At 33.8% G+C, this 23,767-nt stretch overlaps 1 protein-coding gene across 4 annotated transcripts in view; it reads left to right on the top strand.

Moving 5' to 3' along the window:
• Positions 1-23,767, top strand: part of LOC131691972 (pikachurin) — a 788,885-nt gene that overhangs the window by 726,333 nt on the left and 38,785 nt on the right. For all 4 annotated transcript variants that reach the window (XM_058978784.1, XM_058978785.1, XM_058978782.1 and 1 more), the window contains 5 exons: positions 798-873; positions 1,335-1,487; positions 12,953-14,691; positions 21,612-21,713; positions 23,021-23,124. In XM_058978784.1, the coding sequence (XP_058834767.1) occupies positions 798-873; positions 1,335-1,487; positions 12,953-14,691; positions 21,612-21,713; positions 23,021-23,124 (2,174 nt within the window). The remainder of the gene's footprint in view (positions 1-797; positions 874-1,334; positions 1,488-12,952; positions 14,692-21,611; positions 21,714-23,020; positions 23,125-23,767) is intronic.

The raw sequence follows: 23,767 nt of genomic DNA, 5'->3' as shown, positions 1-23,767 counted from the left end.
AATCCCTCGTATTCGTCGGAATCTTCAATCAGAATACTTCAGAACAACAAAATCCATCCATGTGCGAACTCGAGACAGGCGAGAATGAAATGGACCGAAATTCGTCAACTGTGTCAATTCCACATCTTCCCCTGAAGCACTCATCGGTAGCTGATATGTCTTTAGGTTCAGTTAACATGGAGTACAATAACAGCAACAATGAAATCAAGGAATGTAGCGGTAGCGGTAGCGAAGAAGAGATTAGTTCTTCAACTGGCCATACAGATCGGTTGGAGGACCTCAGTATTTTCGCAATGTGCGAGCCATCGGGATCTTCCCAGTGTGGGTCCGATGGACGTAATGAAAATCGAACGGAACTGTTCGAGTTTTACTCGTGATGTGTACAGCGGAGCCTATTTAGTTAAAATTTAGTTGAAGAGAAATAAACGTGGGTGTGGCTACTTTGAATGAACATCGTTTCTATCATATGTCACTGCAATACTATAAAGTCAACGAAAGTGCGTTTTGTAACACATATATACTGCCCATGATCGCATATCAGTCCCATAAAGATAGGAAATCCCACAGAAAACGGGACAACTATGCGATCATGGGTAGTATACTGCTGCAAAGTGGTCTTACATGAAAAATAATCTTCCTTCGTGATAGAAATCAGAAAAATTAGAGTTTGTGTGGAATTTTTATTAGACCAGTGAAGTCTTAATATACTACTAACATGTGATATGTGAACTAATAAATCCATAATAGAATTTGACTAAGTGGATACATTTTTGTTTGAATCTTTTCTTTTCTTACAGGAGCGAATTTCCGTTGTCGATGGGTCAATGGCACATTATCAAAGTTTCCAGAACATCACGGCTAGCGGTATTGAAAGTAAGTTATGTCACTACTTATTATACTAATTCAATGTTTAAAATTAGCCTAATTATAACCGGTCTTAAAATACTTAGTTTAGTCGAGAACCCTTTTTTATCTTTAATTAATTCAATTCTTAAAACCAGTGATAGTGCTTGCATCTTTTTTCCCTAATCTCGGAAAAAAATCAAAACGTTTCACTATTGGCCAGTCCAAAGCCTCCCCCATAGACTTTCCTCCCTAATACCAAGATTTCTTTTACCGACACGATGACAAGCGTAATGCTTCCCTTTCGAAAAACTTGATTGTTTTATCAATTAAATCACTTTTGCTGTCCGTCACATCACACCAATTCACCAGTATAGTATAACTAACTGCTAGTACTCTTTGACGTCTGTCGCACTTCACATCTCGGGCAAACAAATCCGAGAAGAGAAACAAAAAAAAACCAAACTGAACACATTGTTTCCGCATTGCAGATCGATCAGCTGCCGGAAGTGATGACGGTTTCGCCCAACGGTTTCTGGCATCTCTCGCTGCCGCACAGCCTGTACCTGGGAGGGGTGCACAACATCCACACGCTGCCGATGAGCCTCCGGGATAAGGGATCCTTCGCCGGATGTGTACAGAAGGTAAGCGTGCCAGTTCCGCGCCGCCAGTTCTCCTCACAGCCGGTTTCTTGATTTTTATTGCTTCGTGAAATGTAGGTAAGGTACCTACTGTGAACGCTGCGGCGGGCGGGCGGACGGACGGTCTTTCTTGCCGGCTTGTGTTTATTATCGTGTTCTTGGCAAGACATCACCAAGGATTCGCTTTTTTATGGCTCTGTTCCGACGAATTGAACGACAGCAAATGCAATTATTCCACGTCACAAACCGCAGAAAGCGTCCGGGTGCGGATGCAGGGATATGGTTTTCCCACTGGAGCAACATCCTGGGCTTGGCTGGGACAGAATGGTATTACCTTTGGCAGAAGGCAACGTCGTTATTAAATTTGTCGTTAGTTTTACGAGGATTGGGGCATTTGAATTTTTTGTAACATCCGGTTTTTGTGTCTTCACTAATGCATGATAAGTATTACGTGCATTCAGTTTCCGTCGGTTTAGTTGTATCGAATTGTCTGTTAAATATTAATATAGAAATAATGTTTCAATTTTATAAAAGTCTCAAGGTAAACATTGTAGCCAGGTGTTCCTGATGTTAACTAAATGATTTGCACGTTTTATTTGAAATTTATTGTGATTTTTTATTTTGTTCGGTCAATTGCCAGGAACTGGTGATACTCATATACAAGCCGTCATTTGTTGTCGTTCCGGTTAGAAATTATTCAAAATATTGCAGAAGCTTTAAAGTTTGCCTAAGAATTGCTCGGCTGCTAATTGTTTTAGGGAAGGCTATTTTGATCACGTAATATTTTCATTTCGTTGAAAATTCCAAGCGAACTTTGTGAAACAACACAGGGCAATATGATGATTATAGGCGGCTGCAGATGGCCGACAAAGGAGGGGAGGGCACGCATTCCTGACACAATTGTGTCAAATTTTGGGAAGTCATTTCTTAACACGGTTTTTATTTCGAGATTGGCGAATAGTTCGATGACATCATTATTGAATGCAAACACTATTCTTTTTTCTCTGCTAATCCTTGGGAATTCATTCACCATTGACTTTTTTATGTTAAGCACGGTGTTGTGAATCTTTTTGTGTTGTTCCAGTTAGTCAAATTCAATCTGACGAAACCGATCAGTATACAATGGGTGATCTGAAGAATTTTGCTATAACAGGCCTCTTAGCGATACATGATTAGCAGGCAATTCAAGTAGTGTCCACTACAATCGTGCTGTTTTCCGTGTAAAGTCAAATATCAAATTTATAGAAAAACGAAATAACATTTTGCTATCAGCTTCAAATTCAAATGTTAATTTGATTTCAGGCTATGATTAACAAATATAAGATAACAAAATTTGCCTTTGTCTTGCTGTGCTTACTTGTTTTTTCTAGCTCTATTATTTACAAGAAATTTCATCTGAGAAAGAAACATCCCAAATAGCAATTTGGGTTTTATAACGTGCTACAAGTGCAATCTTAGTTTTATGAGTGGCTACAAAACCATCAAAAAAACTCAATTGTTACAAGGGATTATTCCGTGAGGTATAAACAGCGCGAGTTTTCGAAAGGTAATTTGATTTTTACGTGTCAAAGCCTGTCATGGCAATTTTATAGTCAAATCGCGCACGGAAAAAAATTGTTCCCAAAAACGTGAATAAAGTGCCATAAATTCGGGAACAATCACGTTTTTGCGTTACGAAAATATGATTCATGATCATGAACTAGTTCGCAAAACCATGAAACCATTTTTATATAATCGTGAAATAGTTCATGATTCTTAGTACACACAAAACGGCGCGGTCCGGTTTTTTTTTGTTTTTGGGCTCACAATCTCATTCCCAACAGCAATCCTTTTTGGACATTGAGCTGTTCGCGTACAATTCGGGATGAGCGCAACGCTCACGAAAAAAAAACGATTACACACACCATACACAAGGAAACTTTGTTAGGATTTGGTTTCCTATCTTTCTTTTACACCTTACATTCCCCCCACCCAACCACCACAAGCAATCTTATCTCCATTGCTGCGGCATTGCATTTTGTTTTGTTTCATTCTTTTCTCCGCTGCTATAAATAGCTCGTGATCTTAAACTTCTACTAAAAAATTCTGATATCAGATTTTAGATTAGAACAGATTAACTTCTATTCGGTAAAAACACCTCTTTACAACCCGTACCATGACGACACACTGGTGGAGTAGTAAAATGGCATATATAAGCTTCACACTAATGATGAATGAGATAATATCGTTTGGCTCTCCGCCACTGCGTCGGTATTTCAGCGTCGTCATTGACGCATTTGTACCATTTCCCCGCTGTTATTAATATTTCGTTTGTATGTATGTGCTGGGAACTAAACCTTACTAGAAAAAAAGATTAACGGGTAGCATCAGGAACGGTAGTCCATATGAGATCATAGAAATGCGAACTACCACTAATTGTACCGCGGCGTAACCCTTTATACCATGAAGTTCCGCTCCATTTTTATCATGACTAACGACTTACCTTTCAATATACGGGCGCTTTTCAAAATTCCGAAAGAAAAGTCGTGTAAGGTTTGGAACGCTTATATCTTTTGCTGTGCTGCATGGACTTAATCAATTTATCCCCCATTTTAAGTTTAACAATGTTGTATAAAATTTTGAGATATGTTTGACAAGCATTGCTAACGAAAAACTGTGTTTTAATAAATCTTTCGGAAACTACTCGTAAATGGTGACAAATTTCAGTTTATCTTGGTCAGAGCCGTAAATATAGTGGACCAACCGAACAATTAAATTATGAAAAGTTTTAAATTTAGGTCCGCAACAGATTTGTTTCACTATCATTCGTGTTAATCTGTTTAGAGCGTACAGGGCGTCTCCTGTACGGGCGTCTCCTAGGGCTGTATTAACACTCGGAATACCAAGGGGGTAAAAAAAATGGGAACGCTTACTTTGACCGGTCATATCTCAACCGTTACATAATCGATTTTAAATCTGTCTTCACCAATAGAAAGATATGTCTTTTGAGAATACGTCAAATTAAAAAATAGAATAATAGAGTTGTCTACCGTAAGTTACAGTAAAAAGAGTATGACAAAGTCAGTGAGAAAAAAAATGGGAACGCTTCTTTGACTTGCCATATCTTAGCTGTTTGCTCACCAATTTTAATTCTTTCTTCACCATTGGATAGGTAAATCTTTTATAAAAACAGTGAACAAAGAATGATGGAAAACAAATTTGTGTATCTGAAGTAATTGTAAAAACAGTAATTGAGAGTCAGTACAGACGAAATGACTTTTTCTGTTCAAACAATCGTATCACGACCGTTTGTCAACCAATTTCAATTTTCCTTACACCAATGCAATCCTTAGAGCTTCTAGACTTGTAATATATGCAATAAATAGTAGATTTTCAAAAATTACTATACTTTTTCGAGTTTTTAGGAGATAGGATTTTTACAATGTACGTGGCATACGGTTCATTGAAATTCTTTGCGACTTGTTAGTTTTACGGTTTAAAAATTACCTGTTTACTCAATAGTTCTACATATTATACATGGATATTATTATATCAAAATGTTTGCACGGACGTGGAGAAACACATTATTGTATGTAAGTTACTAAATAATAGAGTGTGTTAGGACGATTCAGTAAATACGAAGAAGTTCAGAATTTTAAAATATTCGTCATATAACTTTAAATTTGAAGCGATGACCTATACATTTTAATACACCAGTCGATTGTAATTGATGGCGGCTACAATTTCTGAAAAAACACATTTTTATATTTTCTCAAAAAATAGCCAAAAGTACGTAGAAGTACAGAAATTTCATTTAGTTGGCAAAAAACGTCGAATTCAAAGCGATGGCCTATACCTTTTTATATACCAATCGATTATAATTGATTTTGGTTACAATTTCTGGAAGAACAATTTGTATATTTTCTCAAAAAAATAGACTAAAGTACGTAGAACTACAGTAATTTCATTTAGTTGACAAATAGCTTCAAGTATTCAAAGCTATCACCTATTTCATTTATACACCAATCGATTGTAATTGATTTTGGCTACAATTTCTTAAAGAACAAATTTTTATATATTCTCAAAAAATAGCCAAAAATACGTACAAGTACAGAAATTTCATTTATTGGGCAAATAACGACGAATTCTAAGGGATGATTTATACTTTTTTATACACGAATCGATTGTAATTGATGGCGGCTACAATTTTTGAAAGAACACATTTTTATATTTTCTCAAAAAATAGACAAAATGCGAAGAAGTACGGAAATTTGATGTAGTTGGCAAATAAGGTCACATTCAAAGTGATGGCCTACACTTTTATATATATAACAATCGATTGTAATTGATTTCGGCTACAATTGTTGCAAGATAAACTTTTCATATTTTCCCAAAAAAACGACAAAAATACGTAGAAGTACAGAAATTTCGTCTGATTGGCACACAACTACAAATTTCCGTACTTGTACGTATTTTTGGCTAATTTTTGAGAAAATATAAACAACTGTTCTATCAGAAATTGTAGCCGCCATCAATTACAATAGATTGGTGTATAAATAGTGTAGGTCATCCCTTTTAATTTGCAGTTATTTGTCAATCAAACGAAATTTCTGTAGTTCTACGTATTTTTGTCGTTTTTTTTAAGAAAATATAAAAAGTTTATCTTGCAACAATTGTAGCCGAAATCAATTACAATCGATTGGTATATATAAAAGTGTAGTCATCACTTTGAATTTGACCATACTTGCCAACTAAATCAAATTTCCGTACTTCTACGTATTTTGTCTATTTTTTGAGAAAATATAAAAATGTGTTCTTTCAGAAATTGTAGCCACCATTAATTACAATCGATTGGTGTATAAAAAAGTATAAATCATCCCTTAAAATTCGACGTTATTTACCCACTATATGAAATTTCTGTGCTTATACGTAGTTTTGGCTATTTTTTAGAAAATGTGTTCTTTAAGAAATTGTAGCCAAAATCAATTACAATCGATTGGTATATAAAAAGGTATAGGCCATCACTTTGAACTCGACGTTATTTGCCAACTAAATGGAATTTCTGTACTTCTACGTACTTTTGGCTATTTTTTGAGAAAATATAAAAATGTGTTTTTTTCAGAAATTGTAGCCGCCATCAATTACAATCGACTGGTGTATTAAAATGTATAGGTCATCGCTTCAAATTTAAAGTTATATGACGAATATTTCAAAATTCTGAACTTCTTCGTATTTACTGAATCGTCCTAACACACTCTATTATTTAGTAACTTACATACAATAATGTGTTTCTCCACGTCCGTGCAATCATTTTGATATAATAATATCCATGTATAATATGTAGAACTATTGAGTAAACAGGTAATTTTCAAACCGTAAAACTAACAAGTCGCAAAGAATTTCAATCAACCGTATGCCACGTACATTGTAAAAATCCTATCTCCTAAAAACTCGAAAAAGTATAGTATTTTTTGAAAATCTACTATTTATTGCATATATTACAAGTCTAGAAACTCTAAGGATTGCATTGGTGTAAGGAAAATTGAAATTGGTTAACAAACGGTCGTGATACGATTGTTTGAACAGAAAAACTCATTTCGTCTATACTGACTCTCAATTACTGTTTTTACAATTACTTCAGATACACAAATTTGTTTTCCATCATTCTTTGTTCACTGTTTTTATAAAAGATTTACCTATCCAATGGTGAAGAAAGAATTAAAATTGGTGAGCAAACAGCTAAGATATGGCAAGTCAAAGAAGCGTTCCCATTTTTTTTCTCACTGACTTTGTTATACTCTTTTTACTGTAACTTACGGTAGACAACTCTATTCTTCTGTTTTTTAATTTGACGTATTCACAAAAGACATATCTTTCTATTGGTGAAGACAGATTTAAAATCGATTATGTAACGGCTGAGATATGACCGGTCAAAGTAAGCGTTCCCATTTTTTTAGACCCCCTTGGTAGTCCGCGTAACTTTTTACCCCCTTGGTATTCCGAGTGTTAAAAATTTATGTGGGCTGTACACGGCTGGTGAATGAATCAGTTTGTGTCGTTACCTAATACTAACAGCGGCAATATTTTTCATTTCTGATGGGTAGAGATTACCATTCGTAACGAAAAGCCGGATTTTAAAATATGTTACCGAAGCCAGTTCGTTATTGGTTACTGCTACTTTCATGCAACGAGCCACAAATCTTGAACCAAAATTATTGTGATTTTAGTCGGTTTCTATTAGCCAGTCTTGCTGAATGGCCGGAGACAACATTTCAACATCGAGGGAGAATGTGATTATTAGGATTTAGTCGGTTACGTAGACTGACGGTAATAATTAGCTTGTACACCTCCGTGCTAGTAACGGGAGCCAAAGAATATTTCATTGGAAAAAAATCCGTCCTTATCTACGCTATAAAGCATCAACCAAGAATTGAATTTAAATTTTTTTTTCTTAACCCTTTCATGCCTATGTTGTTTGTGGACAACAACGTTTTAAAACAGTTATAATTTTTTATTGTGGCGAGATTTGCTCACAAAAACAAGTAAGACTCATTAATGTGATTATTGCCTTTAATTTAAGTATTAACAATTACAAGGTTCAGCTCTAGAACTGAAGTTATTGCAATTAGTCTGATTGAATTCCGATGGAGCAGTGCTGCCAGGGACAGTTTACGTTGACGACGGAAAATGATTTTTTCATATATCTTCGTTATGGTGCAATATTATTGAAAAATTATAAAACTTATCAATTTAAACTGTCGTTGGCTACGTTTTCCACATAATTGGACTATTGTAATTATTCTAGGAGAATTGTATTGATCTTTAGAAGGCAAAAATTGACCAGCTTCTAGCACTGCCATCGAAGCACCTATCTTTATGAAAATAGGCTTTTCATGTTTCTTGACTCTACCGTTTTCAAGGAAAAATAGTTTTGAAACCCTACATGCGCTAGGAAAAAGTTGGGCATGAAAGGGTTAATCAACTATTAATTTTAACATCCGACAGAGGGCCAATTGAAAGGAAAATCTTTCACCCAAAGAACATTTCTTTGGAAAAACAAATCAACCATTATCTGCGCTATCAAACTATCAACCAAGAATTAAATTTGAAAATCTTTTCCTTCATCAACTACTATTTTTACATCCGACGGGTCGAAATTAGCATGCACACACGGAAAAAAACTGATTTTAAATCATCTGACTGAAGCTCATTCCTGGTTGGTTCCCGTTAATTACATGCACCGAACCGCAAATCATGAACAGTTTTTATTCAAAGCTCTGCCTCTTTGACGATGGAAGTAAACTGATTTCATTCGATGGCTAGCCCATTTGGAATAGAACGTAAACTGAACCGTGTACAGAATCAGGGAATCTTCTTTATTGAACATATTTGGTTCTCGATATAAACTTTGCTTTTAAACAGTAACGCCCCGTGGTAAACGTCGTCGTATTTACTTGTGAATAGTTGAGGGTTATCAAGCGAGCGTAGGTGATGTGTCTAAAAATAAAGTGAAATCGGAAGTATCTAGTATACATTGATAAAAATTCGTTCGCAAATTCATGAACAAAACATCACGATTTCGTGAACTGTGCGATTTACGAAAGTCGTGACGAAGTTCTTGAAATTATGGATATTTACCCTCATAATCATGAAACTATGTGTGTTTTTTAAAAACCTAGTTCACGCAAAAATGTACATGGCGTTACATTGCAATTTTTTGTTGGGTTACTGTGGTTGTTCCCTGGGCATGTTTAATTTTTATTATTATTCTTGTTCACGCTTTGGGGATACCTGGTTTGTAATATATCAACTAAAACGATTATCATGATTACAAGAGCTTAGTCGCGATTTTCGTAATTCCTCATCACGTTACTGTGATGTTAGATTCGAGAGTTATTAATCAGATTTTTATGGAAGGGTAGCACAAATTATGTTCATGATTTCATGGTCTTAGTCACAATATTCGTAATTTACATTCACGTTTTCGTGAAATTTTATTGACGAGTTTTGTGTTGAAATTTTCTGGCAGAGTAGTGTGACTTATGTTCATGATTTAAGGATCTCAGTTATGATTTCCGTAATTTCTATTCACCTTTTCGTGATATTTTAGTCACACATAGAATGATTTGTGATCATGATTTCAGGACCAAAATTACAATTTTGGATATTTTAATTACGAGTAGTGTAATTTATGTTCATGATTTGAGGATCTTAGTCACGTTTTTCGTAATTTCGTAATCGTGCAAATAACGTTATCGTGATATTTTGTTCTCACGTTCGAATTTGACACGTGCAGTAATGTAACTACTGTTCATGTTTAATTACAATCGAATTTTTACTCGGAGTAACGTGACAATATGATTTGGTTCATAAAACCGTAAATTATGTCTTGTTTTGTGAGCTACATCACGAACAAGATTCGTGGCTCTATAATATATTTTTGATGCTCAGCGCAGTTTTCGTTTTCTGTCCAGACATCATATTAAACCATATTGAATGAAAAATGATGTTCGAGGTCCTTATAGTTTTCTTTTATCTGCTCGCACCCATTACCAGTCGCTATACGCTGTACTTAAATATATCGTCGCTGTTGTGCTATCTTATGACAAACGCCATTTTGGGGTGAACTGAGTTAGATATGCCATGTTACTAAATTTTAAAATCTCTTTAAAGTTGCGTTTTCAGAATTTTGAAATTCTGCTGGGTTACTGAGATATAGCGAAACACGATTATGACAAGCGCCAGTTTCTCGAGTGATCGAATTGGGCTATCTTATGACAAAGAAATATCAGACAACATACCCAGTTTGTTGGCTTGCTATAAACTAAAAATCTTATGGCAAGCCAACAGATGTCTCTCATGACATAGGTAATTTCTATGCAGATAAACCATATCCATTAGCTAGGTTCTTGTCTCGGGAGCAAAACTTTTCCTACCATAGTTTTTTTTTCTTGGAATGGTTGGCTTATATTTTCAACATTATTGAACAAATTTCCTATTGAGATTTCCATTAGTTTTGGAAAGTATACCGATATCTAGTGATGGATTATGCAAGAAGACTATTTGTTTCGTCTATTCGCCTATCAACAATAACATTGTTTGATATATATTGTCTCTAAATTGTTAACGGAACCATCTTTTATTTATTGTTTTTCCCGAATAAAGGAGGAAAACTGGGAAAACTTTGTGTTCCAACACTATCATTTTGTAACCTGATATTGCTGCTATCGCATGGAAAAGTATAATATTGGACATAACTATCTATAACGCCTAATTTTACAAATCAGTTAAGATTCATTTTTATATGAAATCTTCTGTGCACATTTGTGACACGTCATACATATTTTATCATGAATACACACTTATGACACGTATGCGAGCGACTTTGGTTTACATTTTAAGCAAAAACTGTAAGTGTGGTCAACGGATCATCACACAAATCGAGAGATTACTTCAGAAAATATAGAAGCATCGAATGTCTTCTCCGAAAAGCTTGTAGCATTTATAAATTTTAAGATATTCAAGCGCAAACTTTTAAAATCGTTTTTCTCGAAAAGTGCTAAATGGCGCTTGTCATAAGATAGCACAACAGCGACGATAAATAACATTTCACGACAAAATCGAAATTTTGTGGAATAGTTCACGTGAAAATTTTAAGACTAAGTGCAGAGTTGCATGAAATAGAAAATGATTACGGATGTCATCTAAATATCGCAAGTACTCAAGATAGACCGTGAATCATGTACTACGACTCATGAACTAGTTCACAAATCCATGAATGATATTTTATGATTTGTGAACTATTTCACGAGCATGAATGGTCAGCCGTGAAAATTATACTAGGAATCATGAGCTAGTTCATGAACAGCTGAACGACATTTCTTGATTTTGTGAGCTATTTCACAGCCACCCATTGCCAGGTGTGACTTATATTAAAAATCATAAATCAGTTCACGTCTCTATGAATTAGACTTCATGATTTTGTGAACTACTTCAAGAGTACGAATGGTCAATCGCCAGAAATCATAAATCAGTTCACGTATACATGAATAATTTTGTGAATTATTGTACGAGCTCGAGTGGTAAATTGTGACTGTTATACACCCAAAACGGTGTAAAAGAAAGATACGAAACCAAATACTAACAAAGTTTCCTAGTGTATGAGTATGTGTAATCGTTTTTTTTTTCGTGAGCGTTGCGCTCATCTCGAATTGTACGCGAACAGCTCAATGTTCAAAAAGGATTGCTTTTGGGAATGAGATTGTGAGCCCAAAAACAGAAAATCTGAGCGCGATATGACCAAACTTCACATTTTCCGAATGAGAAATAAAAGTTTTTTAGTAATCTACAGTTTCGCAGAATATCGAAATGCTCCATATCTTACTGTTGTACAGATAGGAGTATTCCCTTCAAATTGCTTGGCTCAGTACCGCCACCATACGGCGAAATCTTGAAGCTTTCAAGTGAAAACAAAAGTCATCTACAACTTTGTGGAACATCATAACATTATATCTCTCGTCGTTACAGAGATATATGAGTTTTTCCTTATTTTGCCTCACCTATGTACGTGGTTTACACATATGAGATAGGAGGAGAACGCCCTTTGCGAATGTTAAGCAGCAGTATCCAAGTTTAAACGTTAATAACTCTTTTGCAGTTGGTTGGATTGTCTTGCAGTCTTTGACAAACTTGTTCAACATATTTTCAAAAGCTTAACTCCTTCCTAGGTCCGTGTTTGGATGTTTACAGCGACCTCTAGCGGCGATTTTGTGAACTGCTATTGTTTTCCCATACATTTTGGCCAAAAATCCCATATAAACTTTAAGCTCTTTGGGAGAGGGGTTGGGACTAACCGATTTCGCCCAAATTTGGACAGTGTAATTTTTTGATGATTTGGAACGTCGCTAGATGGTGAAGGCTACGAAAATTTTTTTATATAAATTATTGTCACCCTAATTTACATATACGGGCTTCGTTCTGATTCTGATTCTGGTGCACACATTTGCCGCTGGAACTTTAGAAAATGACAGATGGTCGCGGATTTTGTAAATAGAGCACGAGAGGTGTTAGCGAAGTTAGTATGTACGTACAGGAAACGTATAGATATTTAATTTAGCACAATGCGATTATTTAAACAGCATTGCATTATGAAACCCCACTTTCCGTTGATTGGCTATCACCACAGATTTTCGAAGTCATATAACTTGTTTAGCTGAAACACTAAATAATTGAAATGATCTCAACCACAAAATTAGTTTGGAGTTCCAGTTATGTGAAACGAAAACATAAAGAATTCAGCTCTTTTTTCAAATCAATAAAAATAAGAAAGTTTACTCCCCAGACCCGTAGAAAAATTACGCACAGAATAAATCAACAGTCGTGGCAATAGAACGAAAATCACATGCGAAGGAAACGTTCCAAACGCCCAACTAGGTACTTTTACATAATAACCCACCACACCGCTAATTTTCTCCTTCGCTTTATTCCAGGTCGACATCAACGACCGCACCATATCGATCATTTCGGAAGCCCTTGGCGGGTCGAACGTGGAGAACTGCCCGCATGCCTGCGTTGCCCGTCCGTGCGGACCGTTGGCCAAGTGTATCCCCAATCTGGACAGCTACGAGTGTCAGTGCAATCCGCTGAATAAACAGTGCAACAAGGCGGAAGAATTGCCATCGGAGGTAATCGAACAGCGGCAGCGGTTGCTGCTGCGGCAGCACCCCATCCAATCGCAGGAGGTGGAGCTGGAAACGACCTTGGCTCCGGCAGCGGCCGCTGGGGAGGAAAGTGTTCCGGAGCGGACACAGGCCGGTGATGATGGTGGTGAGGCTGGTAGTGGAGAGGATGAGTATTATTACTACGAGTATGACAGTGGCGAGGGGGTTGTCGTGGGCGGTAAGACGTCTAATGAGAATGTTAATCGTGTGAAGGATAATGGAAAAATAATCGCTCTGGTGGAAAAGAACTCGGTGCCACTGGAGGCTACCACGCAGCCAGGTGATGATTATCGGGATAATGGGGCGGAGGCATCTAGGGGGCCGGATCCAATCGGGCAGCATACCCAAACTTCACAAAACGGAGCAAATGAGCAGGATTATGTCGAAGACGATTATGGTGATGACAACGATGATGACGACGTCTCCTTCGTAAAAGATAGCAATGATGAGAATGATAATGACAAGGACTCGGTGTGGGAAAAAGTAGATATGAAAAGTAGTTCGCGAAAAAAATATTTTCAAAAAACGGAAAAATCTTTCACATCTGACAAGAATCGAAAATCGTTGAAGAGTGATACTGTGAAGAAACTGGGCGGAAAAACGTGGCAAATTTCGACCACCACCGATGACGAAGCTAAAAAGGAAGAAAGCGTCCCAGCTGATGCCAGACAACAGAAGACTGCGGACATGGACTACGCTAACGACGAATATAATAAAGATTACGATCACATGGGAGACAGAATACCGTATCGCCCAGATCTGATCAAGAAGACGAAAAGTGAACAGCAGTTACGAGGGAAAGCCATAGAGAAACAACCGGATCTGGATGCTGACATTGATGAAATATTAATCGAGGAGATGAATAGAATAATGAAAAATAGAAATGACTACGGAGAGGAAGACGATCCGAGCGCGGTAGGTGCTGGGTGGAACCTTGGAATTGGCGACGAAGAGAGAAGGCACGCTGGTGCTAGAATGGATGAGGATGCCATCCGTGAGCAGAGCTCCACCAATGATGATACCGATGCGGACGATATTGATAGCCTTCACGACGTGCTTGACTTTGATGGAAATGAAAACAACCAGCGTCGTGATAAAAATACTAACCATTTTCAGAGTGCAATAAAAATGGCATTCAACGGTCACGGTCGGTCTGAGGGCAGCAGGCGAAGCAATGACAGCACCGACCTGAGTAGAAGCAGGAGCAGTAGTGGTAGTGGTGGTAATAGTTTCGGCCAACAGCTGAAACATGCGGAGGAAGAGGACGATGTGACTCGCAGCATCAAGTATAAGAACAAATATTTTCGACGCTACCAAGGTGCTTGCTTCACCGGAACGGAAAGTTTTTTCCATTACAGTGATGCTGAGACGATGCGACGTGTAATCAGCTATGAGATTGATTTGAATCTTCGATTCAAAACGCATTCGCCCAGCGGTCTGATCCTGTGGACCGGAAGGCATAGTGCGCTCGAAGAGGATGATTTTCTGTCCCTGGGAGTCGAGAATGGGTGAGTAGTTTTGAATTTAAGGGGTTAGTGGGGTAATCTGACCTTTTTTCATGATATTTTTTTTTATTTAAACTTTTATTTTACAAAGATATTGCTTTAACACATGGCGAAGGTATATTGGGAAGTGCATAATATTTTTCATGCCATCTGTCGGAAAATTGGCTGTGTTAATGAAGTTCGCTGTTTTTCTGGCTACCATCATTCCGGTTGAACTATACTTAACCGAAAAGCTCAAAATTTTTTTTGAATGTTTGTAAAATGCCTAGCTATCGTCTCTGCCACGTACAGGATTTTTTATTAATTATTGTCACTTTACAACAAAATTTATTTTTTGTCTGTTTCTCCTATGTTTTTACTTTTTTTTATTTTGCGCTGGAAGAATCCCTTAAGGGAAATTACAAAGGATTATGATACTATACGTAAGAACTAAAGAAAAATATTTGAACAACTTCAGTTTATTATAAATAAAGAAAAACCCGATCTAATCCATCAAGCAATGAGATGAGGCATTTCTGACAAATATCATTGGTGCATAATTCATTATTTTGCGTAGCTCATGCGAAGTAGGAACTCAACTAGAGGTGTGATGAACACAGTTTTGGTACTGCTCGAAGAAAACCTCGAAAAACTCAATAAATTGTAAAAAATCAAGAAACGAATGAAATTTTAAAAGATGATGCAAAAAAACTAAAAAACGTTAAAAAATTTATCATATATTTAAATCAAATTAATAAAACAAATAAATCAAATTAGTTCAACTCAAGCTGCAAAATTAATATTTGAAGAAAGTAAAAAAGAATAGTAGACTGAATTTAATTAAGCAAAATTCACAAATTGAATGAAATGAAAAACATGAAAAACTGCACATGAATTAAATTGAGTCAAATTAACGAATTGAATGGAAAGAAAAAAATTAAATAACTGAACTTAATTACTAATATTATTAATATGAATAAACATAAGGAAATGTGATAACTGAAAAAAGAATCAAAGAACCAAATGAAGAAAATAAATTAAATGAACGAAATGAATGAATGATTTTTGAAATAATTAAAATAAATGAATTACACCATTTTATTTATCAAATTAATTGAATGAATTATATTGAAATAATTAATAAAATCATTAAAATTAATAAATTTGGTAAAATAATAAAATTATTAAAATGAACAATTTGAATAAAAATAATGAAATGCATAATATAAATGAAATGCATTGTACGGATAAATTGAATAAAACAAAAAATAAATAAACAAAATGAATTAAATGAATAAAACGTATACAATGAGCAAATTGAATGAAATGAATAAAATAAATAAAATAATTGAAATGTTTAATATGAATAAGATGAATAAAATGATTGGAATGGGTGAAACGAATAAAATGAACACAATGAATAAAATGAATAGCATGAATAAAATAAATAAAACGAATAAAATAAATAAAACGAATAAAATGAATACCACGAATAAAATAAATAAGATGGAAAAAATGAACTCAATGAACGCAAAGAATAAAACGAATGGAGTGAGTGAAATGAATAAAACTAATAAAATTATTTAAATGAATGAAATCAATAAAATGCATAAAATGAATATCATGTTAGGAAAAAAATATAAAGTACAATATGAATAAAATAAAAAAAATATTAAAGAGGTTTATAATATCAATAAAATTAATAAAATTTATGAAATAAAAATGAATAAAATGAAACGAATTGAATAAAATTAATAAAATTTATGAAATCATTAACATGAATCACAGGAATTAATTCATTGAATGAATTAAACTATAAAAGTAAATGTATAAAAAAATAGCATGAATATTAAAATGAAGGAAACTGTGAATAAAACTAGTTAAATGCATTAAATCGAATAAACTGAGCAGAATGCGTCCGAAGAATATAACTATTTAAAGCGATGAGATAAGTAGAATGAGCTTAGCTGTTCAAAATGAATATAATGAATACTGAATGAAATAAATTAGCCAAATGATTGTATTCAAATCGCATAATTTAAACAAAAAATAATCCATCAAAATAATAATATAAGCTTAAAATCGATGAATAAAATTAATCAACTGAAAAAGTGTGTATAAGGAATGAAATTCAAAGACAAAATTATGCGGTTGGGGTAAGTTGGCGGTCATGCAGTAAAGAAAAATATTTGAACAACTTCAGTTTATTAAAAATAAAGAAAAACCCGATCTAATCCATCAAGCAATGAGAAGAGGCGAAGTAGGCACTCAACTAGAGGTGTGATGAACACACGAATGAAATTTTAAAAAAAGATGATGCAAAAAAAAATTAAAAAGCGTTAAAAAATGTATTAAAAGGGTAGAATCATATATTTAAATCAAATTAATGAAACAAATAAATCAAATTAGTTCAACTCAAGCTCCAAAATTAATATTTCAAGAAAGTAAAAAAAAAATAGTAGAATGAATTTAATTAAGTCAAATTAACAAATTTAATGAAATGAAAAACATGAAAAACTGAACAAAATTACTAATATTATTAATATGAAGAAACATAAGGAAATGTGGAATCAAAGAATCAAATGAAGAAAATTAATTAAATGGACGAAATAAATTAAACGATCAAAATGAATAAAATTAACTAAATTAATGAAATTTGTTAAATCAATTTTTGAATTAATTAAATTAAATAAATTACATACATGCCTCAATTTAATTCAAATGAATAAAATCACTAAAATAATAAATTTGGTAAAATAGAACAATTTGAATAAAAAGTAACAAAATAAATAATATAAAAGATATGAATTGTATGGAGGAATTGAATAAAACAAAAAAAAAATGAACGAAATGAATTAAATGAGTAAGATGAAAAAAATGAGCAAACTGCATACAAGGAATAAAAAAAATAAAATGAAAATAAGATTGAAATGAATAATATGAATAAAATGAATACATTAAATAAAATGAATCGAATGAATCAAATGAATCAAATGAATCAAATGAATTAATTGAATCAAATGAATCAAATGAATCAAATGAATCAAATGAATCAAATGAATCAAATGAATCAAATGAATCAAATGAATCAAATGAATCAAATGAATCAAATGAATCAAATGAATCAAATGAATCAAATGAATTAAATGAATCAAATGAATCAAAAGAATCAAATGAATCAAATGAATCAAAAGAATCAAATGAATCAAATGAATCAAATGAATCAAATGAATCAAATGAATCAAATGAATCCAATGAATCAAATGAATCAAATGAATCAAATGAATCAAATGAATCAAATGAATCAAATGAATCAAATGAATCAAATGAATCAAATGAATCAAATGAATCAAATGAATCAAATGAATCAAATGAATCAAATGAATCAAATGAATCAAATGAATCAAATGAATCAAATGAATCAAATGAATCAAATGAATCAAATGAATCAAATTAATGAAATTAATGAAATTAATGAAATTAATCAAATGAATCAAATGAATCAAAATAAAAAAAAAAAAAAAAAAAATCAGATGAATCAGATGAATCAGATGAATCAGATGAATCAGATGAATCAGATGAATCAGATGAATCAGATGAATCAGATGAATCAGATGAATCAGATGAATCAGATGAATCAGATGAATCAGATGAATCAGATGAATCAGATGAATCAGATGAATCAGATGAATAAGATGAATCAGATGAATCAGATGAATCAGATGAATCAAATTAATCAAATGAATCAAATGAATCAAATTAATCAAATGAATCAAATGAATCAAATAAATCAGATGAATCAGATGAATCAGATGAATCAGATGAATCAGATGAATCAAATGAATCAGATGAATCAGATGAATCAGATGAATCAGATGAATCAGATGAATCAAATGAATCAGATGAATAAGATGAATCAGATGAATCAGATGAATCAGATGAATCAAATGAATCAAATGAATCAAATGAATCAAATGAATCAAATGAATCAAATGAATCAAATAAATCAGATGAATCAGATGAATCAGATGAATCAGATGAATCAAATGAATCAGATGAATAAGATGAATCAAATGAATCAAATGAATCAAATAAATCAAATGAATCAAATGAATTAAATAAATAAAATGAATAAAATGCATAAAATAGTAGAATGAATTAAATTGAGTCAAATTAACGAATTGAATGAAAAGAAAAAAAAAGAAATAACTGAACTTAATTACTATTATCATTAATATGAATAAACATAAGGAAATGTAATAACTGAAAAAAGAATCAAAGAACCAAATGAAGAAAATAAATTAAATGAACGAAATGAATGATTTTTGAATTAATTAAAATAAATGAATTACACTATTTTATTTATCAAATTAATTGAATGAATTATATTGAACAAATTAATAAAATCATTAAAATTAATAAATTTGGTAAAATAATAAAAATATTAAAATGAACAATTTGAATGAAAATAATAAAATGCATAATATAAATGAAATGCATTGTACGGATAAATTGAAGAAAACAAAAAAATAAACGAAATGAATTAAATGAGTAAAACGTATACAATGAGCAAATTGAATAATAGGAATAAAGGAAATAAAGTGAATAAAATGATTAAAATATATAATATGAATAAAATGAATGGAATGGGGTAAAACGAATAAAATGAACACAATGAATAAAATGAATAGCATGAATAAAATAAATAAAATGAATAAAACGAATAAAATGAATAGCATGAATACCATGAATAAAAGAAATAAGATGAATAAAATGAATTCAATGAACGTAAAGAATAAAATGAATGGAGTGCGTGAAAAGAATAAAACTAATAAAATTATTAAAATGAATTAAGTCTATAAATTGCATAAAATGCATATAATGAATATCATGTAAGGAAAAAAATATAAAGTATAATATGAATAAAATAAAAAAATGAAAGAGGTTTATAATATCAATAAAATTTATAAAATAAAAAATGAATTAAATGAAACGAATTGAATAAAATTAATAAAATTTATGAAATTATTAACATGAATCTCATCAATTAATTCATTGTATGAATTAAATTATAAAAATAAATTAATAAAAAAATAGTATGAACATTAAAATGAAGAAAACTGTGAATAAAATTAGTTAAATGCATTAAATCGAATAAGCAGAATGTGGCCAAAGAATAGAACTAATAAACGCGATGGGATAATTAGCTGACCAAAATGAGTATAATAAATACTGAATTAAATAAATTAGCTAAATGGTCGTATAATTTAAATTAGTCCAATATTCAAATCGTATAAATTAAACAAAAGAAAATCCATCAAAATAATAATATTAAATTATAATTAATGAATAAAATTAATCAACTGAAAAAGTGAGTATAAGGAATGAAATTGAACACAAAATGATTTAAATAAAGTAAAACAATGCAACAAGTTAGAGGAACATTAGAACCATTGTTTCACTATAACAAAGTTTATTACAAATAGGTGATTAAAATTGTTTCATGTTCTTGCGCAAAAAGTTTCTTTGAATTGATAATATTATACGACACTAAAAAGGGGTTTTTAAAAATGAAACCCTTGGGACTCCGGACCAATGCTCAATTTCTATGATATCCCTGGGCTATGATGACGTCCCAGGAAGAACACATGATTATCGCATTGGCGACAGTCACGCTGGTCCATGCGGAGTCACCGCGACGCTAGCTGTTTACGCTTTCAATTCAATTGATCGAAAGCCGTGCGCAGTGACGTTCGGCGTGGAATTATTTAGTTACAAATGGCTGGCCTTTATTTTATTTAATTTTTTTACAAACAATTGTGTAAGAAATATGCAAAATAGTAAATTTTTGGATCGGAAAAAATCACGACCAATCTGTGGCTTACGATATATTCATTACTGGTTAGTTTGTTAAAATCGATCAATTAGGTCGCCCGTAGTATATTTTTAAAATAAATGGGCTGAAAACTTGAAATGTCAATATTATGGTCATGTTTTTTCGCGAAACCCATCTAGATTTGGTTTTACAATGCTAAATACTACCAAAAATTTTATCCTTCATCGAAATCTCGATATCAATTTGGGTGGCCCGTTTGAAAAATTTTGACTCTATAGTAACCTTAGTCTTAAATGAAGAGTGTAGTATTTTTCAAATAAATTAGCAATAAAACAGAATTGAACTAATGCTAATTAAGTTAATTAAGTACGATAATAGACATTTCCGCAATTTTATTGAATATAAATAGTCATGAACCCATGTTTTGAAATAACGAGAAGGGCACGATTGTACCACTAGGTGGATTATAGCAGGTTTTTTAGTTTCCGAGTTATAGGTTTTTTATTATCAATAGTAAAATCAATTCACATTTTCGTTACCTGGTTTTTTCCCGAAATAAGAATTATGCTTCGGTTTCTTAAAGCTGTGGACTAGGCAACTTCTGCACGTAGAATTGGAGATCCATATCAACACCTGGCGTCGAGCCTTTTATAGCCGCCAACGGCCTTCGGATGAAAAACCTTTTTCAGCTTTTTCAGCGAGTATCGTTTCCACGTTATGATTCTACTCCGAGCCCCATTCGATAACGTGATTTGAATAAGCAAATGTTTGGTTATGGCTAATGAGGTGTGGAATAAAAACTGCCACCACGGTCGGTGATGATACCTGGGGCCAATCAAATATTTTGCCTTTTGCAGTGGGTTGAAAAATATGATGAAAATTCGACTTTAAAAACATTGCTGAAATAATTTTCGAGTAAGGTTTTTGTTTATATGATTTTTCGCAATGTTCCACAATTTTAGAATCTTATCTTTCAATTACGAATGAAATGAATTTCACAATCAGCTTTTCAGCTCCAAGCCTTCAGCTATCTTGCATCCATTAAACATTTAGTATTTTTAGAAAAATTTCTTTCATCTCACATTTACTTTTTGTTCCCTTGCTTCAGCTATCTTCATCTGCGATACAACCTGGGGTCAGGCGAAATTAATATCAAATATAACTCAACGAAAGTCAGCGACGGTCTGTGGCATCGGGTGAGAGCTTTAAGGTAAGAAAAACAAACAATCCCATTTCCTGTTCCGTAGCAGCATCAACACTATCCTTGGATGCAAAAATAACGTAAAAACTGGCGAATATGATCATACTCAAATACTGCACCTAGTTCACAAAGTGCGGTAATTATAAGCTGTTCTGACTTAAGCAGAAACTTTTCTGGCAGAAAGACACTAGTCATAAACGTCACTTTTACCTTCTTATATCAGATTCGGATAGAAGAGCCACCGAATGGGACGAGTGCTTTTTACTTCGCTTATTCCCGCTCGTCGGAGTTGCCAAGCCAAACACTTTGGAAAGACGAAGTCGATTATCATAAAGATAATCAGAAAGGAAAATGTCCTGCCTTGCTTTTTGTCGGGAATTTAGTATGCATGGTCTGCGGTCGGTAGAGCTTTGAGATTTCACAACCGGTTGCGGTGAGAGCATTTCGTTTTTGCTTGAGTCTTCTAAGGCTGGTTGGTTTATTCAAACGGATTTTTTGTTAGAGCTAACATCAAATATTAGCAATGCGAGCAGATCGGATGCAATGCTCAGATCGAGCCCAATTTAGTTTTCAATTAGGTCGTGATACATTTATGCCCAAAACAACTTCGCTTCCGTCTCAATCAAATAACTATTAAAGATCACCGAAGTGCAATTGTTACAGATATACAGTAATCCCGTGAAATCATAATACACTTAAATTTAAGCTTCAAATATTAATTCCTTAAGCGCAAGTATTTTGTCAATTTCGTAACCAACCAAACCACGAAAATTTAATATAAAAAATTTCTACATCGCTGTTATCTGTATAGACGTGCCGGGACATCGGGCCACTCAGTCTACGTGGTTTTCAGTAGAAAAATATGCGAAAAGCAAAACAGCTGTTAAAACGAAAAGTGGAAGAACTTTCGCCTTGCAACAGCACCCGTGGGGTCCATATGTGGCATCGATTCCGTGACACGTTCCACGCAACAATATGTCAGTAGTACGTCCTTTTTTCCACGTTTACTCACACCGCCCTGAGTTCAGTTCTCTAGGTTGTGTTTTTCTAGCACGAGAAACTGTTTTCCATGCATTATAAATCAGTCAATCAATCAAAGCATCGCAGCAGAAGACGAAAGCACGGATCGGTTGAGCGCAGGACCATCGGGTGGAGAAATGACCATGGCGAAGTGAAAATCGTTTCCAACGGATCCATAAATACTCGTCCCGGGGTCTAACTTAGTTGTACGGGGGAACAAAAACACTGTTAAATAATAATGGCACCACGCTTCTACTAGCAGACGACACGTTTCATTTCCAACCCGTCCATTGCAGGAACTCCCAGGACGGCACTCTGAAAGTGGACGGTGGCAAGCCAATTACCCGAAGATCGCCCGGCAAGCTGAGACAGCTCAACACGGACACGGGGCTGTATGTCGGTGAGTAGAAGGGTTTTTTTTTGTTTATTTTTTTCGTTGTGTGCTTCGTCCACGAAAAAGGGTGCTTTTACCGCGGGAAATATTCTCATTCCATTCCCGTTTGTCACTCGGTTCTTTGTCCTTCTGGCGATGAAAGGAAAAAAAAGCTGTTGAAGGCTCTAAGACGGGTATATCCCGTTTTTTTCTGTTGGTCAGTGCAGTTGAAGCACAACGAACTGAAACAAAATACTTGCGACATTTTGTGAGTGCTTCGCTGTACTTGAGTTTATATGATTTAAATTATGTTTGAAATATAGTGTAGAGTATGGATGGTATAAAGAAAAACAAAAGAATTACTAACCAATCCGACAGTATGGAAGTACAAGAGTTCACAATTCCCTTGAACAGAAGCGAATAACCCTAAGGTAAAAATCTCTATATTTCAAACCAAAAAATACTATTCAGTTTTCGTTTCCAACCAAATGTACCACGCTGATCATTGAGCAACGCCATTTCCAGAACTCGAACTAGTTCTCCTGACTAACGAGATCATCACAACGCTGATCTGTGTTGCGCACTCAAACTTAAATAGTTCAACCAAATCAGATTTAAACTAATTTCCATCAACAAAAAATCCACAGCACAATCCCATTCACTATACTTA

This window comes from Topomyia yanbarensis, chromosome 3 (genome assembly GCF_030247195.1).
Source record: "Topomyia yanbarensis strain Yona2022 chromosome 3, ASM3024719v1, whole genome shotgun sequence".
Taxonomy (NCBI): domain Eukaryota; kingdom Metazoa; phylum Arthropoda; class Insecta; order Diptera; family Culicidae; genus Topomyia; species Topomyia yanbarensis.
The sequence above is the reverse complement of the archived record's forward strand: the minus strand, read 5'-3'. Positions and strand labels throughout refer to the sequence as shown.